This window comes from Eleutherodactylus coqui, chromosome 3, assembly GCF_035609145.1.
Source record: "Eleutherodactylus coqui strain aEleCoq1 chromosome 3, aEleCoq1.hap1, whole genome shotgun sequence".
Taxonomy (NCBI): Eukaryota; Metazoa; Chordata; class Amphibia; order Anura; family Eleutherodactylidae; genus Eleutherodactylus; species Eleutherodactylus coqui.
In genome coordinates, this window is record NC_089839.1 from 229,715,591 (window position 1) to 229,736,457 (window position 20,867).

General features: G+C 46.1%; 1 protein-coding gene across 1 annotated transcript in view; it reads right to left on the bottom strand.

Moving 5' to 3' along the window:
- Positions 1-20,867, bottom strand: part of PRRX1 (paired related homeobox 1) — a 52,548-nt gene that overhangs the window by 10,634 nt on the left and 21,047 nt on the right. Inside the window, 2 exon segments of the mRNA XM_066597055.1 lie at positions 6,847-7,028; positions 11,659-11,834. Of these exon segments, the coding sequence (XP_066453152.1) occupies positions 6,847-7,028; positions 11,659-11,834 (358 nt within the window).

The window sequence follows — 20,867 nt, forward strand, 5'->3', positions numbered from 1 at the left end:
AAACAGAAACAGTACGTACCCAATACGGGTCCCCCCCGAGGAGCACAAGGCAGCCCTGAAGAGACATAAACAAAGGGACATATATCTCAACAACCACTCCACAAGAAGCTACTGACTCTGGGTGAATGGGACTTATATCCCGCTTCAGAGTTCGGGACACACTACGAATTTGGCATCGGAGCAGACGGACTCTCTCACCAGGGACAGTCAGACTAGCAGTGACAGCATACCCTCATATCCTGAGATACTTAAATCCCTTTCACCTCTCGAATGTTTAGTCTGGTTTGGCTTCCCTCCTCGGGGGGGGTCCTCCCCTATATTTCGTTACTTTGTCTTCTCTCTCCCATCGCTTGAGTTTTTTCTTTCCTTTTTTTTCTCTCCTTTTTCTTTTCTACAAAGGGATGGATGCCCAACATGTTGTTTTCAGCCGCCGTGGGGGAGGGGAGCGGGACTCAGATTCGACCGGACCCAGTCACCCCCCCCACTAGGGACTACAGCCGCACACGGCTGTACAGACGATAGTCGTTTGTTAGTAACCAAATCTTGTCCACCCATGAGACCAAAGCCGGCAATGTTAATGTATCTTCAAAAGTGGATGCTTGTTTTTTATGTTTCCCCTCACCCCTTTACCCTTGTGTGTGATCCCTTCCCCCCCCTATTTCAGGCCACCCTCCGAGGTGAGATATTACCTCCAAGAATTAGAAGACCACCAACACAACCTCCTCATACTATGAGATGGCCCGACTAAATGTCTGCTCGTTCAACACAAAGGGTCTGAACTGCCCTAATAAGCGTAACCAGGTGTTGTACAGGCTCCACAGGAAAAAGGTAACAATTGCTTTACTCCAAGAAACGCACTTCCCACGTACGGGTCCCCCGGACTGTGGGAGGAACAAATTTTACCCGGTATGGTTCCATTCCACACACCCAGAAAGCAAAACCTGTGGAGTCTCCATAACATTCCATAAATCCCTGAACCCCGTAATCTTGTCACAAGAGATAGGGGATGACGGGAGATACATTTTCCTTAAGGTATCCATGGCCAATAGAAGTCTCACAATTGCTAACATGTACTTCCCCAACCAGGGTCAAGTGGGCTTTGCTTTGGAGACTCTCCGGAGACTACAGGAGTTCGCGGAAGGTACACCAATCATCCTGGGAGGTGATTTTAATATGTGTATGGACCCCCGGCTAGACTCCTCCACGGGACGCTCCGCACTCACAAGAGCAGCTATACGTAAAGTTCAGAGAACACTTGTGAGTATGGACCTGATCGACTTATGGCGCACTCTCCATCCGGGTAAGCGTGATTACAGTTTCCATTCCATGGCACACAATACATATAGTAGAATTGATTATATTTTCATATCGCATAGTTTACTCGATGGGGACCCTCTATGTTCCTTAGATGTATTTTTGTGGTCAGATCATTCACCAGTGTTTGCATCCATGGGCCCGGGAGAGGGGGAAAGGGGCATACCTACATGGCGTCTCAACGACAGCTTACTCAGGGACACCATATGCTTAAATGAGATAAAAAGAACAATAGAAAATTTTAGAGTTGATCACGCAGTGGACCCCACACCAGCCCCAATAAAATGGGAAGCCCTTAAATGTGTGTTAAGGGGCGTGTTCATCTCCCATGGAGCCAGGATCAAAAAAGAGCAAACAGCTAGACTCACCGAATTAATAAGGGACCTAAACGCCAAAGAAACATCAAATAAATCACGGGCTACTGCTGCCCTACAAGTCGAAATTTCGGAATTGCGACATAAAATATTAGACGTTCTAGATCAAAAAGCCTTGGGGAGGAAGGATAAACTTAAAGCGGGTTATTATGAATATGGGGATAAGAGCGGTAGATGGTTAGCTAGAGCGTTACATCCTAGGACGGCACACCCACATATTCACCATATCAACTCAGCGGAGGGCAGACGGTTGCATTCTCCGAAAGATATACTAGAAGAGTTCCGCCTTTATTACTCAAAATTATATAACATTCCCGAGACACAGGCCACATCAGATGCTCAACAGAGACAGAGGATAGAGGGATATCTTGATCTCCATCTATCGAGGCATCTCTCCTCGGAGGAAACTTTGGCGCTGGAAGGGGATATGGAGGCAGAGGAGCTCAAACAGGTGATTCAAGGAATTAAAACTGGGAAAAGCCCGGGACCTGATGGGTTCTCACCGGGATTTTACAAGGTTTGCGGAGACTTACTTTCAGACTTACTCTTGAGGGCCTTCAACACTATTTCCCGGGACCATCCCTTACCACCCCAGGCTCTTCAGGCCCACATTGTACTAATCCCTAAACCCGGGAAGGATCCCTTGGCGTGTGGCAATTACCGACCGATCTCGCTCATTAACTGCGACCTCAAAATCTTCTCAAAGATCATAGCCAACAGAATAAATACCTTGATACCACGACTCATACATGGGGACCAGGTGGGTTTTGTCCCAGGAAGGGAGGCTAGAGATAATGCGGCCAAGACCCTGTCCTTGATCGATTGGGCAAAAAAGAAAAGATCTTCACTCTGCCTGCTTTCTGTCGATGCAGAGAAAGCATTCGACAGGATCAGTTGGAGATTTCTAGAAACAACGCTGGAGAGGATAGGTCTGGGGCCTAGAGCCCTGGCTTGGATCATGGCGCTTTATAGGAACCCCTCGGCCCAGGTCAGGGTCAACGGCAAGCTGTCTACTTATTTCAGGATTAGGAATGGTACACGGCAAGGGTGTCCCCTTTCCCCCACGTTATATATAATGGTGATGGAGTCTTTGGCCAACGCCATTAGGAATAATCCCTCAATAAAAGGGATGCGGGTGGGAAGGGGAGAACATAAGGTCTCACTCTACGCGGATGACCTACTAGTTTACATCACAGAACCACGAATAGGCCTCCCTAATATCATGCAAGAATTTATAGCCTTTGGCAAATTGAGCAATTACAAAATTAATGCCCAAAAGTCAGTGATCCTCAATGTGTCGATTCCTAAAAGGGAAGCGGATGAACTGGCCTCAGCCTTCCCGTTTCTATGGAAAGATGATTCATTTAAATACCTAGGGATACAAATTCCGACGGATTTGACTAGGATATACGAGCTAAATTATAAGCCAATCCTACGGACATTAGCAAGAGATTTAGAGAGATGGTCGGGGACGCCTATGACGTGGTTTGGGAGATTGAGCGCAATTAAGATGGACATACTCCCGAGACTGTTATATATTTTCCAGACCGCTCCGTGTAACCCCCCGAGCACCTTCTTCGATAAACTGCGAGGCCAATTGCTTAAGTTCATCTGGAAAAGTGGTTCTAAAAGACTTAGTCATAAAAGTCTAACCAAACCAAAAGATAAGGGCGGACTGGGGTTTCCCGATTTTCGCTGGTATCACAAAGCGACAATTGGAACTTTCATATTGGATCTGTTCCATCACAGGGAGGATAAACTCTGGGTGCACATAGAAAACAATAACAACATTTCTGAAACCAGAGGGGTGTTCTGGATTCCGGGAAAGGTACACTGGGAGAAGGTAGAGATATCATTTATGATGAACACATTGATAAGGGCTTGGAAAGGGGGATGCAGGATCTCGGTCCCGGGGCCCCTTACCCCTCTGGCTGGAAACCCAAATCTACGGGCAACTCTAATGACACGAAACCTGGAGTTCCTACCCCCAGGAGTAGAGGCTAGGGTGGGGGAAATAATAGAATCAGGGGACACACGGGATCTGGGGTCCCTGAGGGGACCTGGAGGGGCGGCCCCGGGCTCATGGATGCAATACCTACAGATACGTAGTTATATGGGTGGGATTAAACCCTCCCAGGGTTGGAACATGACGCATACTCCCTTCGAGAAACTTTGCTGTGCCTCGGAAACTCCTAAACACACGGTATCAATACTCTACAATCTACTAGTAGAGGAACATCTTGGAAATCACCAACCCAGATGGATAGGCGCGTGGGAGGAGGCACTGGGCAGGTCTTTCCCGGTGGAGGCATGGGGTAAGGCATTTCAGCTTACCCACAAAATGTCAATATCCAGCAGGCTTCAGGAGCTAAATTTCAAGATCATCTCAAGATGGTACCTGACCCCAGAGAGATTACACTCCTTCTTTCCCGCAACTCCGAACATCTGCTGGCGTTGCAGAGCTGACACCGGTTCAATGCTCCATATTTGGTGGGACTGTCCCATGGTCACACCCATATGGCAGGATGTGAAACACCTATACGAGAGAGTGTGTAGAGAGTCATTTTCCCTGACACCCGAGTTGGCACTTTTGTCCATCGCTCACGAGAAAGTTCATTTGTTCAAAACAGGTTTGCTAAAATTCTTTATCATAGCCACAAGGCAGGTGATTCCTAGATTTTGGAAACAGAGTGTAGAGATTCCCAGAAGTGCATGGGTGGGAGCGATGGATGAGATTGAGAGATTGGAGAGACTCAGAGTGGCGGAAGATCCAACAGGATATGATAAATTCTATCGTACTTGGGCAACCTGGATAGATATACGAAATACACCTAGGTTTTCGAGATGGCTAGCAACAGGCAATTGTGAGTGAACGTGTGGTATACATACAGTACATGTATATAACAACTGATACAATTAAGAATGGATCCTGGATGGCCTCCCCCCCCCCCCCCCCCCCTCCTTACCCTTCTCCCCTTTTCCTTTGTTGTCTTCCACCCGTCGGTGTGTACCCAACCCCCCTTTGTTATCGTTAATTATGAGTATCAATACACATAGGAAGTTTATTCAGTTCAAGAAGGTTTATTGGTGATTTTGTACAAGATATCTGAAAACGTTAAAGGTTGCTTTTTTATATGATTGAGGTGTACAATATCAGAAAGCCTTCCTTTATGTGTTATAATCTTACGTGTTATGTTTATGAAAAAGCAATAAAATGTTTTGGAAGAAAAAAAAAAAAAAAAAAAAAAAAAAAAAAAAAAATTCAAGGTAAATATCTCTTTAGACTTTCAGATTTACATATTGCAGATTTTTCCACTAATGAAACAGAAGCAAGTTCAATATCAGTTCTAAATTCGCTTCATCGTGCTCCATTTTTTAAGGCAAATTCTCATTCTTAAAAACACAGTCCCAAGCTCTCGCTCACGACCTGAAGGTTGTGAGCTCAATCCCCGCTTCGTTCAGGTAGCCGGTTGACTCAGCCTTCCATTTTCCGAGGTCGATAAAATGAGTACCCAGCTTGTTAGGGGGTAAAAGATGCCTGGGGAAACCACCCCACCAAGAAAATGTCACAATGTCACTTTACCTTTACCTATCTCACACGGGGCGAAATTGCAAAAATCTCATCCACATGCTGCGGACAGTCCACTGAAGCTGAATTCAAAGCTGCGGCATGTCAAATCGGCGTTTCTGCTCTCTCTTCTCTCTATGGGGAGAGATGGTCGCAGCAGAATAAGCCGCTTTCAAAACCCGTGGCAAATGTCTCAGGACTTCAGCTGCGGAAATCTTACAGAATTTCAAATGCGGACCTGCTGTGGAATTCCGCGAGAATTCTGCTGGATTTCCGCCCCGTGTGAACCCAGCCTTAGGGCGCCCACCCACTGGCGTTTTTTTTCCCTGCGAAATTCGCAGCATTTTTTTCTCTGCAGGGGTCTATGGGACTTGTAATGTTAAAATCGCGATTTCGCGGTAAATTGCGATTTTGCGCGATCGCGATTTTAACATTACAAGTCCCATAGACCCCTGCAGAGAAAAAAATGCTGCGAATTTCGCAGGGAAAAAAAACGCCAGTGGGTGGGCGCCCTAAGGGTGTCTTCACACATGCTGCAGTATTTTTGCAGTAAATCCACAGCATTTACAGTGCCAGCCATGTGGATGAGATTTAGAAATATGCGTATTTGAAATATGCTGCAGATTCAATTTATGTTGCGTAACTGACAGTGGATTTTAACCTTTGAAATGCAAAGGTTAACCCTTTCCAATCCAATTTGTATTCTGGTTTTCCTAGGGGGCTTACTCTTTTTCTGCCGTTATACAGCGGCACTATATGCTGGCTAAAGCCAGTACTGCATGAGGTGACACGTTGGATAGGCTCCGACAGCAGAGAGGCTGGCAATATACAGTAAGAGAACCCCAACGGATGTTTTCCAACATCGGAGTTGTACAGCCTTAAATCATAATGTCTTCAGAGATCAGACAGTGGATTGGAAAGGGTTAAAACCAGCAGCAAATCCACAACAAAATCCAAGGCAAAATCTCCAACATTTTAGTGCAGATTTGGCCACTGTGGACTTGCTGTGTATTCCCTGCAGATTTTCCGTTGCAGTCAGCCCCTACCTTGTGTGAAGACACCATTACTCTGTCATCCCCTTTACTCTGTTATATCGACTAGGCTACCAAGTCGCATGGCACAACAAGTCGCACATATTTCACTTCTTTTGAGTAGGCTTGAAAAGCATTTTATTTTACACATTTTTTAATGCTATATTATATTGCATGTTATATTAACAGATTCAGAGCTATGTATAATATGTATGATCGCTTTACCTACACTTGTTTAACCCTTTCCAATCCAATTTGCATCCTGGTTTTCCTAGGCAGCTTACTCTTTTTCTGCTGTTATATAATGGCGCTATCTGCTGGCTAAAGTCAGTACTGCATGAGGTGACACGTTGGATAGGCTCCAACAGCAGAGAGGCTGGCAATATACAGTAAGAGAACCCCGACGGACGTCTTTCAACATCGGAGCTGTACAGCCTTAAATCATAATGTCTTCAGACGACAGACAGTGGATTGGAAAGGGTTAATTCTGCTGATTTTATAAGTTTATTTGAAGTGCTAGCAGCAATATCTTACATTGCAAATGAATGGTAACATTTACCTATAAGGGGATCCTGGACCCCAGGATAGATATTCATTTGGCCGTGGCGCAGGTCGTGGTACTATAGGTTGTTCAACTGCAGTTACTTCTCCGGAATATGATTTGAGAAGTGATGCATTCTTACTTGCCAGCATTGTTCTTTCATTTCTTCGAAACTTGGCTCTTCTATTCTGGAACCAAACCTTAAAAATAAACATATATACCCTAAAATGCATGTAAATATTCAGTGTTAATAATGTATCCTTCCTAAAAGTATAGTGTGGTGTGATCCCTCCAGAACTCGTTTTAAGCGACATTGTGAGTATTTCCAAGAATCTCAGGCACAACTTGCATCGGATGGATCCAATTCCAAAACAGAAGGAAACATGCCCAGAGCTGAACAGTATAAGGATGGTTCTGTAAGGGGCTACCCTAAACGGTTAAATTGCTGCCAGGATAATGAACTATGAGTAATCATCGAATGTACAAATTTTTGCGCTAGATTGCAGCATAGAAGAATTAAGCATGTCCAAAAGATGCTGGATGATTGCCTGATGCTTGGGACATAAAAAGGAATTTCCGCTGCGCCACAGGGAGTGTTGCTGGCAGCTAGAATTGTGCAATAGCCTACAGAGCAGTTGCTGCCAGCAGGTGTCAAATACAGCGCATCGCAGCAGCATGACTACAACAGCTGGGAGAGAGAAGCAGCGGGAGCTGCATTCAGTCTACTGGGGGTGCTGTGGAGTAGAGGTGCGATGGTCAGCAGAGAGAACAGAAGCTGCAAATGCTGCTACAAGAGGCCCTGGTTGTTCTGGGTACTGTAAGTGAGGCTATCCTCAATCCTAACACTAGGTATGCACACCACCAGGGACAAGAGTAGTAAATCCACAGGCCTGTTGGATAGCTGGGTGTCATACAAGGTGATCGGGGTTGTTACATAACGGATTTGGATTATAGAATATTTAAAAATGTATCATGGGTATGGAGAAAGATAAGCATATAGGAATGTTAGCTTATAGTATAGAGACATTATTTTGGAGTTCATAGACAGGATTGACTATATACTGTACCATATTGATTTTAATGGACTGTTAATCCTACCAAATGGAACTGTGTGATAATTTCATACTGTTATTGCTGTTACTTTATATTACATCCCCAAGGATCTGTAATTCTAGGGCCTTATTAGCAATAGCTAGCGTTAAGTGACTACTGTAAAAGTTTAATTGCTTATTTATCTTTATGCTGTTCTCACCTACAATTCTGTATTCTTAAATAAACATTGTTCATTTTTTTTATAACTCCATTTTTCACACCGTATCCTTGTTCTTGCATCGCGCTACCACCCTCGGGACAGTTTAAGGCTGGGCTCACACAGGTAGACCTGATTCTACATGTAGAAAGTCCGCAGCGGATTCCAGCTGTGAGCCTGGCTGGTGACCCCATGTACCTGCTATTTCTGTACTGCTTATGACCGTGCTGGCTCACAATTGGTCATGCGCAGTACAGTTTTTAAAAAGTATTTGTATTTTTCATGCTGGTGCTAAGCGATGACGTGGGTACCCGCAGCCCATACGCAATATTAACCCTTTGCAATCCAATTTTGGATTCAGAGTTTCCTAGGAGGCTTTCTCTTTCTGCCATTATACAATGGCACCATCTGCTGGCTAGAGCCAGTACTGCGGTATGTGACATGCTGGAGAGGCCCCCGACAACAGAGCGGCCAGTAATCTGCAGTAAGAATACCCTGCCGGACGTCTTCCGACATCGGAGCTGTACAGCCTTCAATCAGAATGTCTTTAGACGTCACACAGTGGATTGGAAAGGGGTTAAGTGCCTATGGGCTGCAGATGGAACGGCCTCCATTGACTTCAATGGAGGCCGTCTGCAAGAAAATAAAGCATCCTGCGACTTTTCTTAGAATAGCGGAATATGCAATTCGTATCCATGAATGTGAATGATAAAGCAAAAGTACATGCCTTTTAATGCCTGCCCCGTGCCGCGGATCCCCTGCACGGATGCTGATCATGGATTCTGCAATTGGAATCCGCCCCTGTGAGCCTGGCCTAACACATAGCCTTTTTATGAAAAATTCCATATTTTTCACAGTGTTTCTCCCAGCATTTTTTCCTCTGTTTTTTCTACAGCTAGATGTTTGCTGTAGATAAAAAGGAAATTATGAAATGAACTAAAATATTTTTTAAGCTATTTTTTCCCTCACTTTGTGTGCATTTATTCGATCCATATTGTTCTTTTCACAATGTACCATGCTCTAGGTCGGGCTTTTTGTATTCAGGTGTTTTTCCCACATAGCTCTATAGGAAAAAAAGCCTGAATGAGGTTGGTTTTCACAGAGACAGAAGAATCCCAGAACCAAAGCCCATCTGCTTTAGGGTAAATCAACTCCAGATGATTTGTATCCCAACTATGCTCTTTTAACCCCTTAATGACATGGCCTATTTTGGCGTTGAGGACCAAACAATTTTTGGTATTTTTTCATCTCCATTTTTCAAAAGCCATAACTTTTTTATTTTTCCGTCGACGCGGCCGTATAAGGGCTTGTTTTTTGCGTGGCGAACTGTGGTTTTTATTGGTACCATTTTTGGTTACATAGACTACTTTATAAGGCCTTAGTCAGACGGGCGTTTTTAGCCGCGATTTGCGCATGCGTCTGGCGATTTTATAAAACCATTGCTTTGCAATGGTATCGGACACATGAGCGCTTTTTATGCGCTCGTCCGATAAATTATAGAACAAAAAATCGCAGATCGCACCTATCTGCGATCTGCGATTCCTGTTCTCTTCTGTATATGCGCTCAATGGGGCCGGCGGCAGCAGCACCGACCCCATTGAGAACATATAGAAGACAAATCATTCTTCTCTGCCACAGCTGTAACATTGAAAGCAATGGGCTGCCGGCGTGCGCGGGGTGAATTGTCGGGAAGGGGTTAAATATATAAGCCCTTCCCTGCAATTCATCCTAAAATGTGTTAAAATAAAAAAAAATTGTATACTTACCTTTCCGCTGCAGCCGGAGTCTAGCCGCGGCCGCTGTCAGTTCTCCTGAACTGCTTCTCGGCACTATTCAGCCAGCGGGGCTTTAAAATCCCTGCCTGCTGAATGATCTGCCTCTGATTGGTCACAGCCCTGACCAATCAGAAGCCGGTTTCACTCACACACCCATTCATGAATTCATGAATGGGTGAGTGACTGCTGCCTCTCAGCGCTGAGCCAATCAGGGGCAGGTCTGACTCACATCCATTCATGAATTCATGAATGGGTGTGAGTGAGGCATGCCTTTGATTGGCTCAGCGCTGAGCCAATCAGGGGGCAGGTCTGACTCACACCCCCTTCACACCCACTGCAGGACGGCCGCACGGAGCTCCGGCTGCCGGGAGAAGGTGAGTATACAAATTTTTTTTATTTTAACACATTTTAGGATGCATTGCAGGGAAGGGCTTATATATTTAAGCCCTTACCGACAATTCATCCCGGGCTCGCCCGCAGCGCATTGCTTTAAATGGAGGCGGCTCTATTGCCGTCTCCATTGAATGCAATGCGCTGGACAGCTCCGGCCCGTTTCTAATGAAATGCGGCTAGGAGCAGATTTTCGGGCGACTTGCGCGCACCGGTCACGCGATTTGCGGATGCGCATCCGTCATGCGATCCGCAAATCGCGCGAAAAAACGCCCGTCTGACTAAGGCCTTAAAACTTTAATTTTTTTTTTATGATCCTAGGGAGAGAAAACGCATCAATTCTGCCATAGATCTTTTTGTTTTTTTTTAAAGCGTTAATTATGCAGCATAAATGAAACACTACATTTTTTTCTGCAGGACAGTACAGTTACAACGATACCAAAATTCTTATATTTTTTTGAGGTTTTTCCACTTTTCCACAATAAAACCCCTTTTTTGGAAATTATTTTTTTTTCTAAACTCACTGCATTCAAAGTGCTATAACTTTTATTTTTACGGAGCTCTCTAAGAGCTTATTTTTTGCGAGACGAGCTGTAGTTTTTATTGGTACCATTTTGGGGTACACATGTTTTTTTTTTAATCACTTTTATTGCGTTTTTTTTGGGAGGCAAAATGCTAAAAATGAGCATTTTGCCTCAGTTTATTAGCATTTTTTAACGCTTTTTGCCGTGCAGGATAAAAAGCATGTCCAATTTATTGTATACGTCGTTATGGACGCGTCAATACCAAATATGTGGGATTTTAAATTTTTTTATGCTAATATGAGAAAAAGCATTAGAAAAAGGGTTTTTAACATTTTTTTTAACATTTTTATTTTTCGTACTTTATTTTGCTCTTATTTTTACACCATCTGTGTCACTCTGAGGGACTTTTACTACAACACTAATGATCGCTATGATAAGGCATGGCAGGACTTCTCTCCGGCCATGCTTTATCATTTATTACAGCGATCTTAGGCAATGGCAATACAGGACGCCGGTATCTGGCGTCCTGTTGCCCTAGCAACTAGCTGGGCTCTCGCGATGTTATCGCGAGAGCCGGCTGGAGTCACAGAGAGAGAGCGCTCCCTCTGTGAACCCTTTCCCTGCCGCGATCTACTTAGATCGCGGCAGGGAAGGGGTTAACAGCGGGGGAGCGCATCTCTAATGCCCCCCGTTGTCGCAGCGGGACGCCGGCTATCAGTTACAGCCGGCTCCCGCTGCGGAATAGCGCGAGATCTGCTATGATCTCGCGCTATCCCTATGACGTAAGGGTACGTCATTTTGCGGGAAGTACCTTGCTCCCATGATGTACCCTTACAACATGGGGCCGAAAGGGGTTAAAATTTGGAGTCCTAGTACAGGTGATAGGACTTACCTGAACTCGGGCCTCAGTGAGATTCACTCTCCGTGCAAGATCTTCTCGTACAAATGCATCTGGGTAATGTGTTCTCTCAAACACCCTTTCAAGGGCTTGCAACTGGCTGCTATTAAATGTAGTCCTGTTTCTCCTTTGTTTTCTCTTCTTCTTCTGTTCTACATTTAACTGTTCATCTGTGCAAGACAGAATATCCAAGCATAAGGCAGATGCAAACAGGCAGTTTGTACTTTCATAGAAGACTTGTTACTGAAACAGTAAACTGCATTAGCTTATTATCTGTTATTACGCTAAATTCTTTGTGACGCATACATTTAAAACCATTTTATGCCAGTTCTAACAATGTATATAGCATTTAGTCCCACATGATACCTGGAACTAGGATATCAGTAACAGAGTAGAGTATTGCTTTTGTGGAGCTGCACAAGATTACACTTCAATGTACAACACAATGTAGAAATCTAACATAGTAAGATAGTAGGCTACGTTGAAAAAAAGACATATGTCCATCTACTTCAGCCTATTACCTCCGATGTTGATCCAGAGGAAGAATAAAAAACCCAATGAAGTAAAGCCAAAGTTCCTCATTCAGAGCAAAGTCAGACAAGCGTTTTTTTTAGCATGGCTATGTGCGTAAAAAAAATGCATCTGATAGAACTATTGGTTCCCTATGATGTGTTCACATGTCCGTCTTTTATAGGTGCAAAATATTTACACCTTCAAAAGATAAGACATGCGTGCAGCGGCAAGGTCTGTGTTGCGCATAAAGATTCCCCGCAGAGAGTCTCATCATCACTGAACACTGTGACAACACTGTCACAGTGTTCAGTGGTGATGGGACTCCCAGCAGGAATGAAAGAATCCCCTGCCACAGCTGTGCCAGAGTATCGCGATCTTCTTCCATTGCTTTCAAAGGCGCTGATGCTGCAGCCGGCCCCATTGAAAGCAATGGGCTGCAGGCTACCCCCGCAGTGATTTTCGGGGAAGGGCTTGAAATATAAGCCCTTCCCTGAAAATCATCCCTAGCTTGTGTAAAAAATTTAAAAAAAATATACTCACCTGTCGGGGCTCCAGTGCGTCTTGTTGCTTGGTTCCCCAGCACTGTTCTAAAGCTCTTTCAGTAGGGGGGGATTTAAAAATCTCCGCCTCCTAAAAGGGCTGTGTCTGATTGGTAGAGTGCTTAGCCAATCACAGGCAGCGCTCAGCCATTCTTTGAACGACAGCTGAGCGTTGCCTGTGATTGGTCACAGTGCTCAGCCAATCAGAGGCAGTGCTAAGTCAGTCAATTAATTTTTAAATCCCCACCCGCTGAAAGAGCTTCAGAACACCGGTGTAAAAAAATATATACATCACCTGTCTGCCGCTGTCAGGGGTTCGGCGCTGGGATTGCAGAGACAAGTTGCGCCGAACCCCTGACAGCGGCAGACAGGTGATGTATATATTTTTTTACACCGGCCAGGGATGATTTTCAGAGAAGGGCTTATATTTCAAGCCCTTCCCCAAAAATCACTGCAGGGGTTGCCTGCATCCCATTGCTTTCAATGGGGCCGATGGCTGTAGCGCCGGCCCATTAAATGCAATAGGCACGGCGCCATGGTCATGCACCGTTTGCTAATGCGTAGAGTGCTTTTTTTTTGTGCTCGTCTGACTGAGCCCTCAAGGGGAAAAAATTCCTTCCCGACTCCAATCTGGCAATCAGAATAATCCCTGGATCATCAACATTTCTGAAGTAATTAGTGACTATACAATGTAATATTGTAACTCTCAAGAAAGGCTTCCAGGCCTCTTAAACTCTTTTATCTAATTCATCATCACCACATCCTCAGGCCGAGAGTTCCATAGTCTCACTGCTCTTACAGTAAGGAACCCCTCTTCTATGTTGGTGTAAAAACCTTTTTTCCTCTAGAGCAGTGATGGGCAACCTTTTGAGCTCGGTGTGTCAAAATTCGCCAAAAAAACGAGCATAACTCGGGTGGTGTGTCACTTCGAGAAAAAACCCCGTAAATTCACAATCTTTATAGTTTATATAACAAAAATGTATAATTATAATGTATAACTGTATTTTAAAAATACAAAACACCCATAGCACAATCCCTCGCCTCTCGCTGCCACCCCCTAACATATCTCAGTAATGATGAGCCCCCAGCGGTAACAGTGCCCCCACAGCGGCCCCCAGCAGCGACAGCGCCCCCCAACAGCGACAGCACACCCCCACAGCGCCCCCCCGGCAGCGACAGCAGCCCCTGACAACAGCCCCCCAGCAGTAACTGCCCGCCACAGCGTCCCCCAGCATCAACTGCCCCCCACAGCGGCCCCCAGCAGCGACAGCAACACCCACAGCGGCCCCCCAGCAGCGACAGTGCCCCCCACAGTGGCCCTCCAGCAGTGACTGTCCCCCACAATGGCCCCCAGCAGTGACTGACCCCCACAGCGGACCCCAGCAGTGACTGACCCCCACAGCGGACCCCCAGCAGTGACTGACCCCCACAGCGGACCCCCAGCAGTGACTGACTCCCACAGCAGGCCCCCAGCAGTAACTGCCCCCCACAGCAGGCCCCCAGCAGTAACTGCCCCCCACAGTGGGCCTCTATTAGCGACAGCTGCCCCCCAGCAGTAGCTGCCCCCCACAGAGGCCCCCAGCATTAACTGCCCCCCACAGCAGCCTCCCAGCAGTGACTCACCCCCACAGCAGCCCCCCGCATTGACTGACCCCCATAGTGGCCACCCAGCAGTGAATGACCCCTACAGCGGTCCCCCAGCAGTGACTGACCCCCACAGCATCTCCCCAGCAGTGACTGACCCCTCGGTGGCCCCACAGCAGTGACAGTGCCCCCCAAGACCCACGTACTTAACCCCTGGAAGCTCTGCTCCTCCTGTGCCCGCCACACCGCTAGCAGAGATGATCTGCGGCGCACACTTTGACGTCAGTGTGCTGTAGGACGCCTCCTTCCCTGCACGCTCTAGCAGAATCAACAGGTATGAGACGTTGGGGACGGGGAGGAGGATCCCGGCTGCACACTGACATGACAGTGTGCGTCAGGATTAGCGCTGCTAGTAGTGCTGGTTAGTGAATACCAGTAGGGGAGCTACGGCCCCTGCCAGTATTCACTAATGGGGTGAGCGGCCGCGTGTCAGCGGCTATGGCTAAGCGTGTCATAGGTTCGCCATAACGGCTCTAGAGGATGCCTCCTTGTTACAGTTGCAGTCTTAGGTATAAATAAATTGTGGGAGAAATCTCTGTATTGTTCCCTGATATATTCATACATAGCTAGGTTAGGTCGCTTCTCAGCCGTCTCTTTGAATATTGGCACCACATTTGCTATGTACCAATCCAGCGGAACAGGGGCCATCACTATAAAGTCGTTAAATATCAGAAATAATTGTTTATGTGTCACATTCCTTAATTTCATTTGAACCCATGAGTGTATGCTATTGGGACCTGATAATTTGTCTATTTTAATGTTTATAAAACAGCTCTGCATTTCTTCCTGTGATCCTCCCTGAGACCGGTGACATTTGATTGAGAGTTTACTTTATCACCCTGCATTTCACCTGACATTTCATTTTCCTCAAAAAAAAAACTATTTAATATATCTTCTCATTGCCCTCTACAATTCTTCCCTCATTACTTTTTAGAGGATCAACACTTTTAGATTTTATGGTGGCTAGAGATGAGCGAGCACGCTCGGATACAGCAGTTACTCAAGCGAGCATCGCTCTACTCGAGTAACTGCTTACTGGCCCGAGCAGTAGGAGGCAGACTCTCAGTCACAGCCTACTCCCACTGCGGAAATTGCCCTGGCTCACTTCTGAGCCTGCGCCATCCACAGGACATAAATTTACATCCATTCACATTAACTACCATCCTGCCAAGGCGTAAACGTACTTTTGTGGTGTTAAGGAGTTAAAATTAATACATAAAAAATACCTAAAAAGATCAAGTGTAAACATTCTTAACCGTCTCAATCCAAGGACTCCTGCATACTGGCAAGAGCGATATCGGCCCGTGATTCACGGCCCGATATCATTCTCGCAAACCGTCTAAAAACCCGTGGATGCGAGGCGCTTTCATGTCAAAACAGCCTTGCATCACTGCGGGTATTCCCTTTATCCCAATGCTTACAATGGGGTGGCAGCAGATTTCCTCGCCAGCATGAAGGTGCTTTTAGGCTAATTCCACATGGGCGATCGCGATCTTGCTGCAAGAAAATTGCTACAAAATTGCATCTTTATTCACTGAGTGAGCGTCAGCAATGCTTTTTTTGGAGAAAAATAATCTTGCATCGCATTGCTGCTGCCCGCTATAAAATTGCGCAATTTTTTATCGCGAAAGTCAATGGGACTTTATAATGTTAAAAATGCATCGCAGTGTGCATTTGTAGCAATAAAAAGAAGCCTCCATAGGAATACATGGGAGTTTAAAGAAAAAAAAAAAAAAAATCGCACATCGCAGAAAGATAGAGGAAGCCATGATTTTTTTATCCTCTCAACATCGCATCAATATAAACATCACAGATGGGAATGAAACCATTGTAAGTCATTGGTTTCATAGTCTGCTTTTTTACTGATTATCGCAGCAGGCGAAAATCACACGATTTTCTCGTCGATGTCAAAGCACCCTAACTAGGGTAACACGGTTTTTAGTCTAAACCCATAAAAAAGTCCAGCTTAGTAACTGCGTGAGTGCGGTGGATATCTCTCCCCCAGAATTCAGCACACTAGTTTCTGGTTAAAGGCCATAAGAACAGCTCACAAGTTTTAAGGCCACACTGTTGTTCTCGCAGGAGTACAGGTAACTTGTTGAAGTCTACCATTTTATATCTGTGTGTGATGAGTAAGGTATTATTGTATCTTGACGCCACCAGAAGTGGTGCGTGGATACAACTGTTAGGCAGCTTGACAGCCAGGGGATGCCCCCAGTGGTTGATTGGATCCCTCCAGCTCCAGGGGACATTGATGGCTGCCGTGCCATGGAGCATGTTGCAGCGGTGCGTGAACCGCCTCAGTTCTCCCTGCTTGCTCCCTACCATCTGCAGCCCTTGACAGTGTGCTCTACCCCGCCACGTGTTTGCAGCTGTCCCCCTCCTCCTCCGGCTGCAAGGGACATTGGCTGCTAACAGAGATGCGTGCAGCGGGTGAGTTCTTCTTGCTTGTTCAGTGCACTTGTCACCGTCGCTGCTGTAGTTGTTCTGCAGCGGCTGGTAGCTTGAAAAATCCAGGCACGGCAATGAAAGTGTGTTCGGCGGCGGAGGAGACACTGACAGCAGCGGCTGCCACCTTCAAAAATCTCCGCAGGAACACTCAAGTCAGCTCGGCGGCAGAGGGGCCACTCACATCGCCGGGCGGCACCTACAAAAAGCACCACTTGTAAATTCAACTGTTATCGGGGGCTGAAGGGCCACTCACAGCGGACACTACTGCAATGCTGGCTAGGGAAAAGGGGAGGGAAGCGCAGGGAAAGGGAATCAAGGCAGCCGCTCGCAATCTTACATGTCTGGCATCCGCCTGTGGAAACTCATCGCCTACACTCACAAGCTCCTGCAGGCAACCACCAACTGGGGGCGTGACCTGGCTGTTAAATAGCCTAAGCCTCATCTCTGCCCGTCAGTTCCGGTGGCATCAAGATACAATAATACTGATGAGTAAATAAATAGTCATATACTATCTGTTCCTGCAGGGGGGTAGCTAAAGGCTCATGGGCCTGGGTGCAAAAGTTTATCTTGGGGCCCCCCAACTTCTCTTAACCCCTTAACGCAGAGGAATAACTTGAAGCTCCTGGGCCCCAATGCAAAACCTGTAGCAGGGCCCCCAACTATAATGCTTTATTCATAGTACTGGGCTCCCTATATGGAGAAGAGAGGCCTTATGGACCCCCTAGTGCTCCTGGACCCGGGTGCAACTGGATCCCCTATAGCTATGCCAGCGTGTTCCTGCTCCTGTAATTGTGTGTGTCTGAGATTTCAGAGATTTGCACATTTTTAGAATAGAATAATTTACGTAATCAAAATCCTCACATCTTGCACTTTTCTATTTGTCCACTAGAGGTCAGACTTTACTCATCTATTATGATTTTTCAAAAAACGTAGTGAATCCTGAAAAGTGACTTATATTGCATATTCCCAGAAATCCCTCAAGCAAGCATCAATCTAACAATATTTCCATTAATGACCCATAACAATAAAACAAAAAAAAGGAAAATGTCTTTGTTTTACAGATTTCAACCAACACAAAGGTAGTAATCTTCCCCAAACAAAGACTCACAAGACCATATATGGAATGTCTCAACAAACTTTCCCTGCAACATCCTCTCTACAACTTAAATGCAAATGTACAGAACAGGATCCTGCTAAATTCTGACACCGTGCCAAATCTTGATATACCTCCTTCACATAATGCTGTCTCCCCTTGACTTACAGAAAGTAACCAGAACTTGGAAACTCCAAATCCCCTAAGGCAGGGGTGTCAAACTCATTTTCACCGAGGGCCACATCGGGCTTATGGTGACCTTCAAAGGGCCGACTGTAAGACAGTATAGTAAGGGCCTGTTCACACAAGCGTATTTGTGTACATAATATGCAGTGAATAGAAGCCATTGATTTCAATGAGTTCATTCACATGATGTATATTTTCATACAGCATGACCTATTTTGTTGCGTACTGCGCACCCCAATAGGCGATTGCAGTGAATGGGCCGCACAAATACGTGGTGAATGTGCAGGAAACCTATGTATTCACAGCATATTTACGCACCAATTCAGTGGGCCCAATTGCGTTCATTTTTGCGTGCCCAAATATGCAGGCATAAGCGATTTTCGATTGCGCAAATACGCAGCGTATTTGTGCGACCGAAATACGATTACACCCGTGTGAACGAGCCCTAATAATGACCCCTATAGTGGCCCCAGTAGTAATAGTGAGCCCCACAGTGGCCCCAGTAGTAATAGCGAGCCCCACAGTGGCCTCAGTAGTAACAGGGTACCCCACAGTGGCCCCAGTAGTAACAGGGTACCCCACAGTGGCCACAGTAGTAATAGCAAGCCCCACAGTGGCCCCAGTAGTAATAGCGAGCCCCACAGTGGCCCCAGTAGTAATAGCGAGCCCCACAGTGGCCCCAGTAGTAATAGTGAGCCTCACAGTGGCCCCAGTAGTAATAGTGAGCCTCACAGTGGCCCCAGTAGTTATAGCGAGCCCCACAGTGGCCCCAGTAGTAATAGCGACCCCCACAGTAATATATACCCCCTCACTAGTAATAACCCCTCAGCAACATCATTCCCAGCAGCATTAACCCCCCCCAGCAGCAATAATATTAACACTCCCCCCAGCAGCAGTAATATTCACCCCCCTCCCCAGCAGCAGTAATATTCACCCACCTCCCCAGCAGCAGTAATATTCACTTACCTCCCCAGCAGCAGTAATATTCACCCCCCTCCCCAGCAGCAGTAATATTCACCCCCCTCCCCAGCAGCTGTAATATTCACCTCCCTCCCCAGCAGCAGTAATATTCACCTCCCCTCCAGCAGCAGTAATATTCACCCCCCCCCCAGCAGCAGTAATAATAACCCACCCCCTAGCAGTAATGTTAACCTCCCCCTCCCCAGCAGCAGTAATATTAACCCCCTCCAGCACCAATTATAACCCCTCGAGCACCAATATTAACCCCCTCCAGCAGCAATATTAACCCTCCCCTCCAGCACCAATATTAACCACCTCCAGCAGCACCAATATTAACCCCCTCCAGCAGCACCAATATTTACCCCCTCCAGCACCAATATTAACCCCCCCGCAGCAGTATTAACCCCCCCACAGCAATATTAACCCCCCCAGCAGAAATATTAATCCCCCTTACCCTTATACTTACCGCCGCTCCCCCTTTGCTCACGATGATCCCGGTGCACACTCTGACATCAGTGTGTGCGCTGGGCACGCTTCCTCCCTGAGTCCTCTCCTGCGGAACTGAAGAGCAGGGGACTCCGGAGAGGAGGATCCTGGCTGCACACTGACGTCAGTGTGTGCTGGGAACAGCGGTAATAGCGCGATTACCAGCGGGGAGCTGCGGCACCCCAGCTGGTAATCACTTCAGTGATGAGCGGCGTCGGCATGCCGTGGGCCACATAACATGAGGCAGCGGGCCTTGTGTTTGACACATGTGCCCTAGGGAAATCTCCCACAACTTGTATCCCTGCTAAACATAAAGCTAGATTGGATAATTCATTTCAGCCAACACCAAACCTATCTCTGCAGGCCCTCTCCAATAGCAAGTCATATGAAGATAAGCTGAAGAGTATAACCACATCCAATCAGAATGTGTCAAAGTCTTTTCTCAAAGATATGATGCTGGCTCTATGCACTTCAAGTCAAAAGAATTTCTCGTCCGCCTTAAAAAAATTCTGCACTACCATCGATAACCTGGGAGAAAGAGTGGAAAACAAAGTGTGAGAATTTGCCAACACTCACAATGGTCTAGTTGCCCACGACTCTTTGGAAGGTGAACTTAAAAATGTGAAACTAAAAGTAGCGGACCTCGAGGATAGAAATCATTGTAATAATGTTACATTTCATGAGAGGCCGGAATTAATTTCAAATTAAAATGATTTACAAAATGGGACTTCCCTACGAAGTTAATAATCTTTAAAAATGGAACCAACTATGTTAACAATAACTTTGAAGACAGTCAGTCACTCCCTCCTCCAAAAGTAGGACATCTCATTGCGAACTACTACACCAAGTAGGAATCCAGTGTAGTAATAAAGTTGTACTGATGTTGATGCGTTACAGAGATATAACCTGGAGTCCTGGCTTGTTGTCCCATCAAAGAGCTTTAAAATATTTGCTTTATTGGTTCACTATCTCGTTCTCTATTGGATCTTCATGGACCTTTTGCCACCCTGGCTCCCCTCTTCTTCTGGGATTCTATGCTTTGTCTTGGAAGTGTAGGTGTTTCTCTACACTCCCCTCCTTCTGTGGAGCATTTCACGGTGTGCCTACCCACGCTGTTCATCATAACGACTCCTGCCTGATTTCTCTTCTTTCCCAGCTCCCTAGTTAACCCTGATATTTTCTCTCCTCCCCCCTTTTTGTTTTGTGCCCTTTTTTTCTTGTTCTATTCATCTTCCCCCTCTCCATATGGCTCTGTTACAATTTTGCTCATTGGACGTTCGTGGACTGAATATAGCAGAAAACTGCAACCTCATTCTATATCACTTACATAA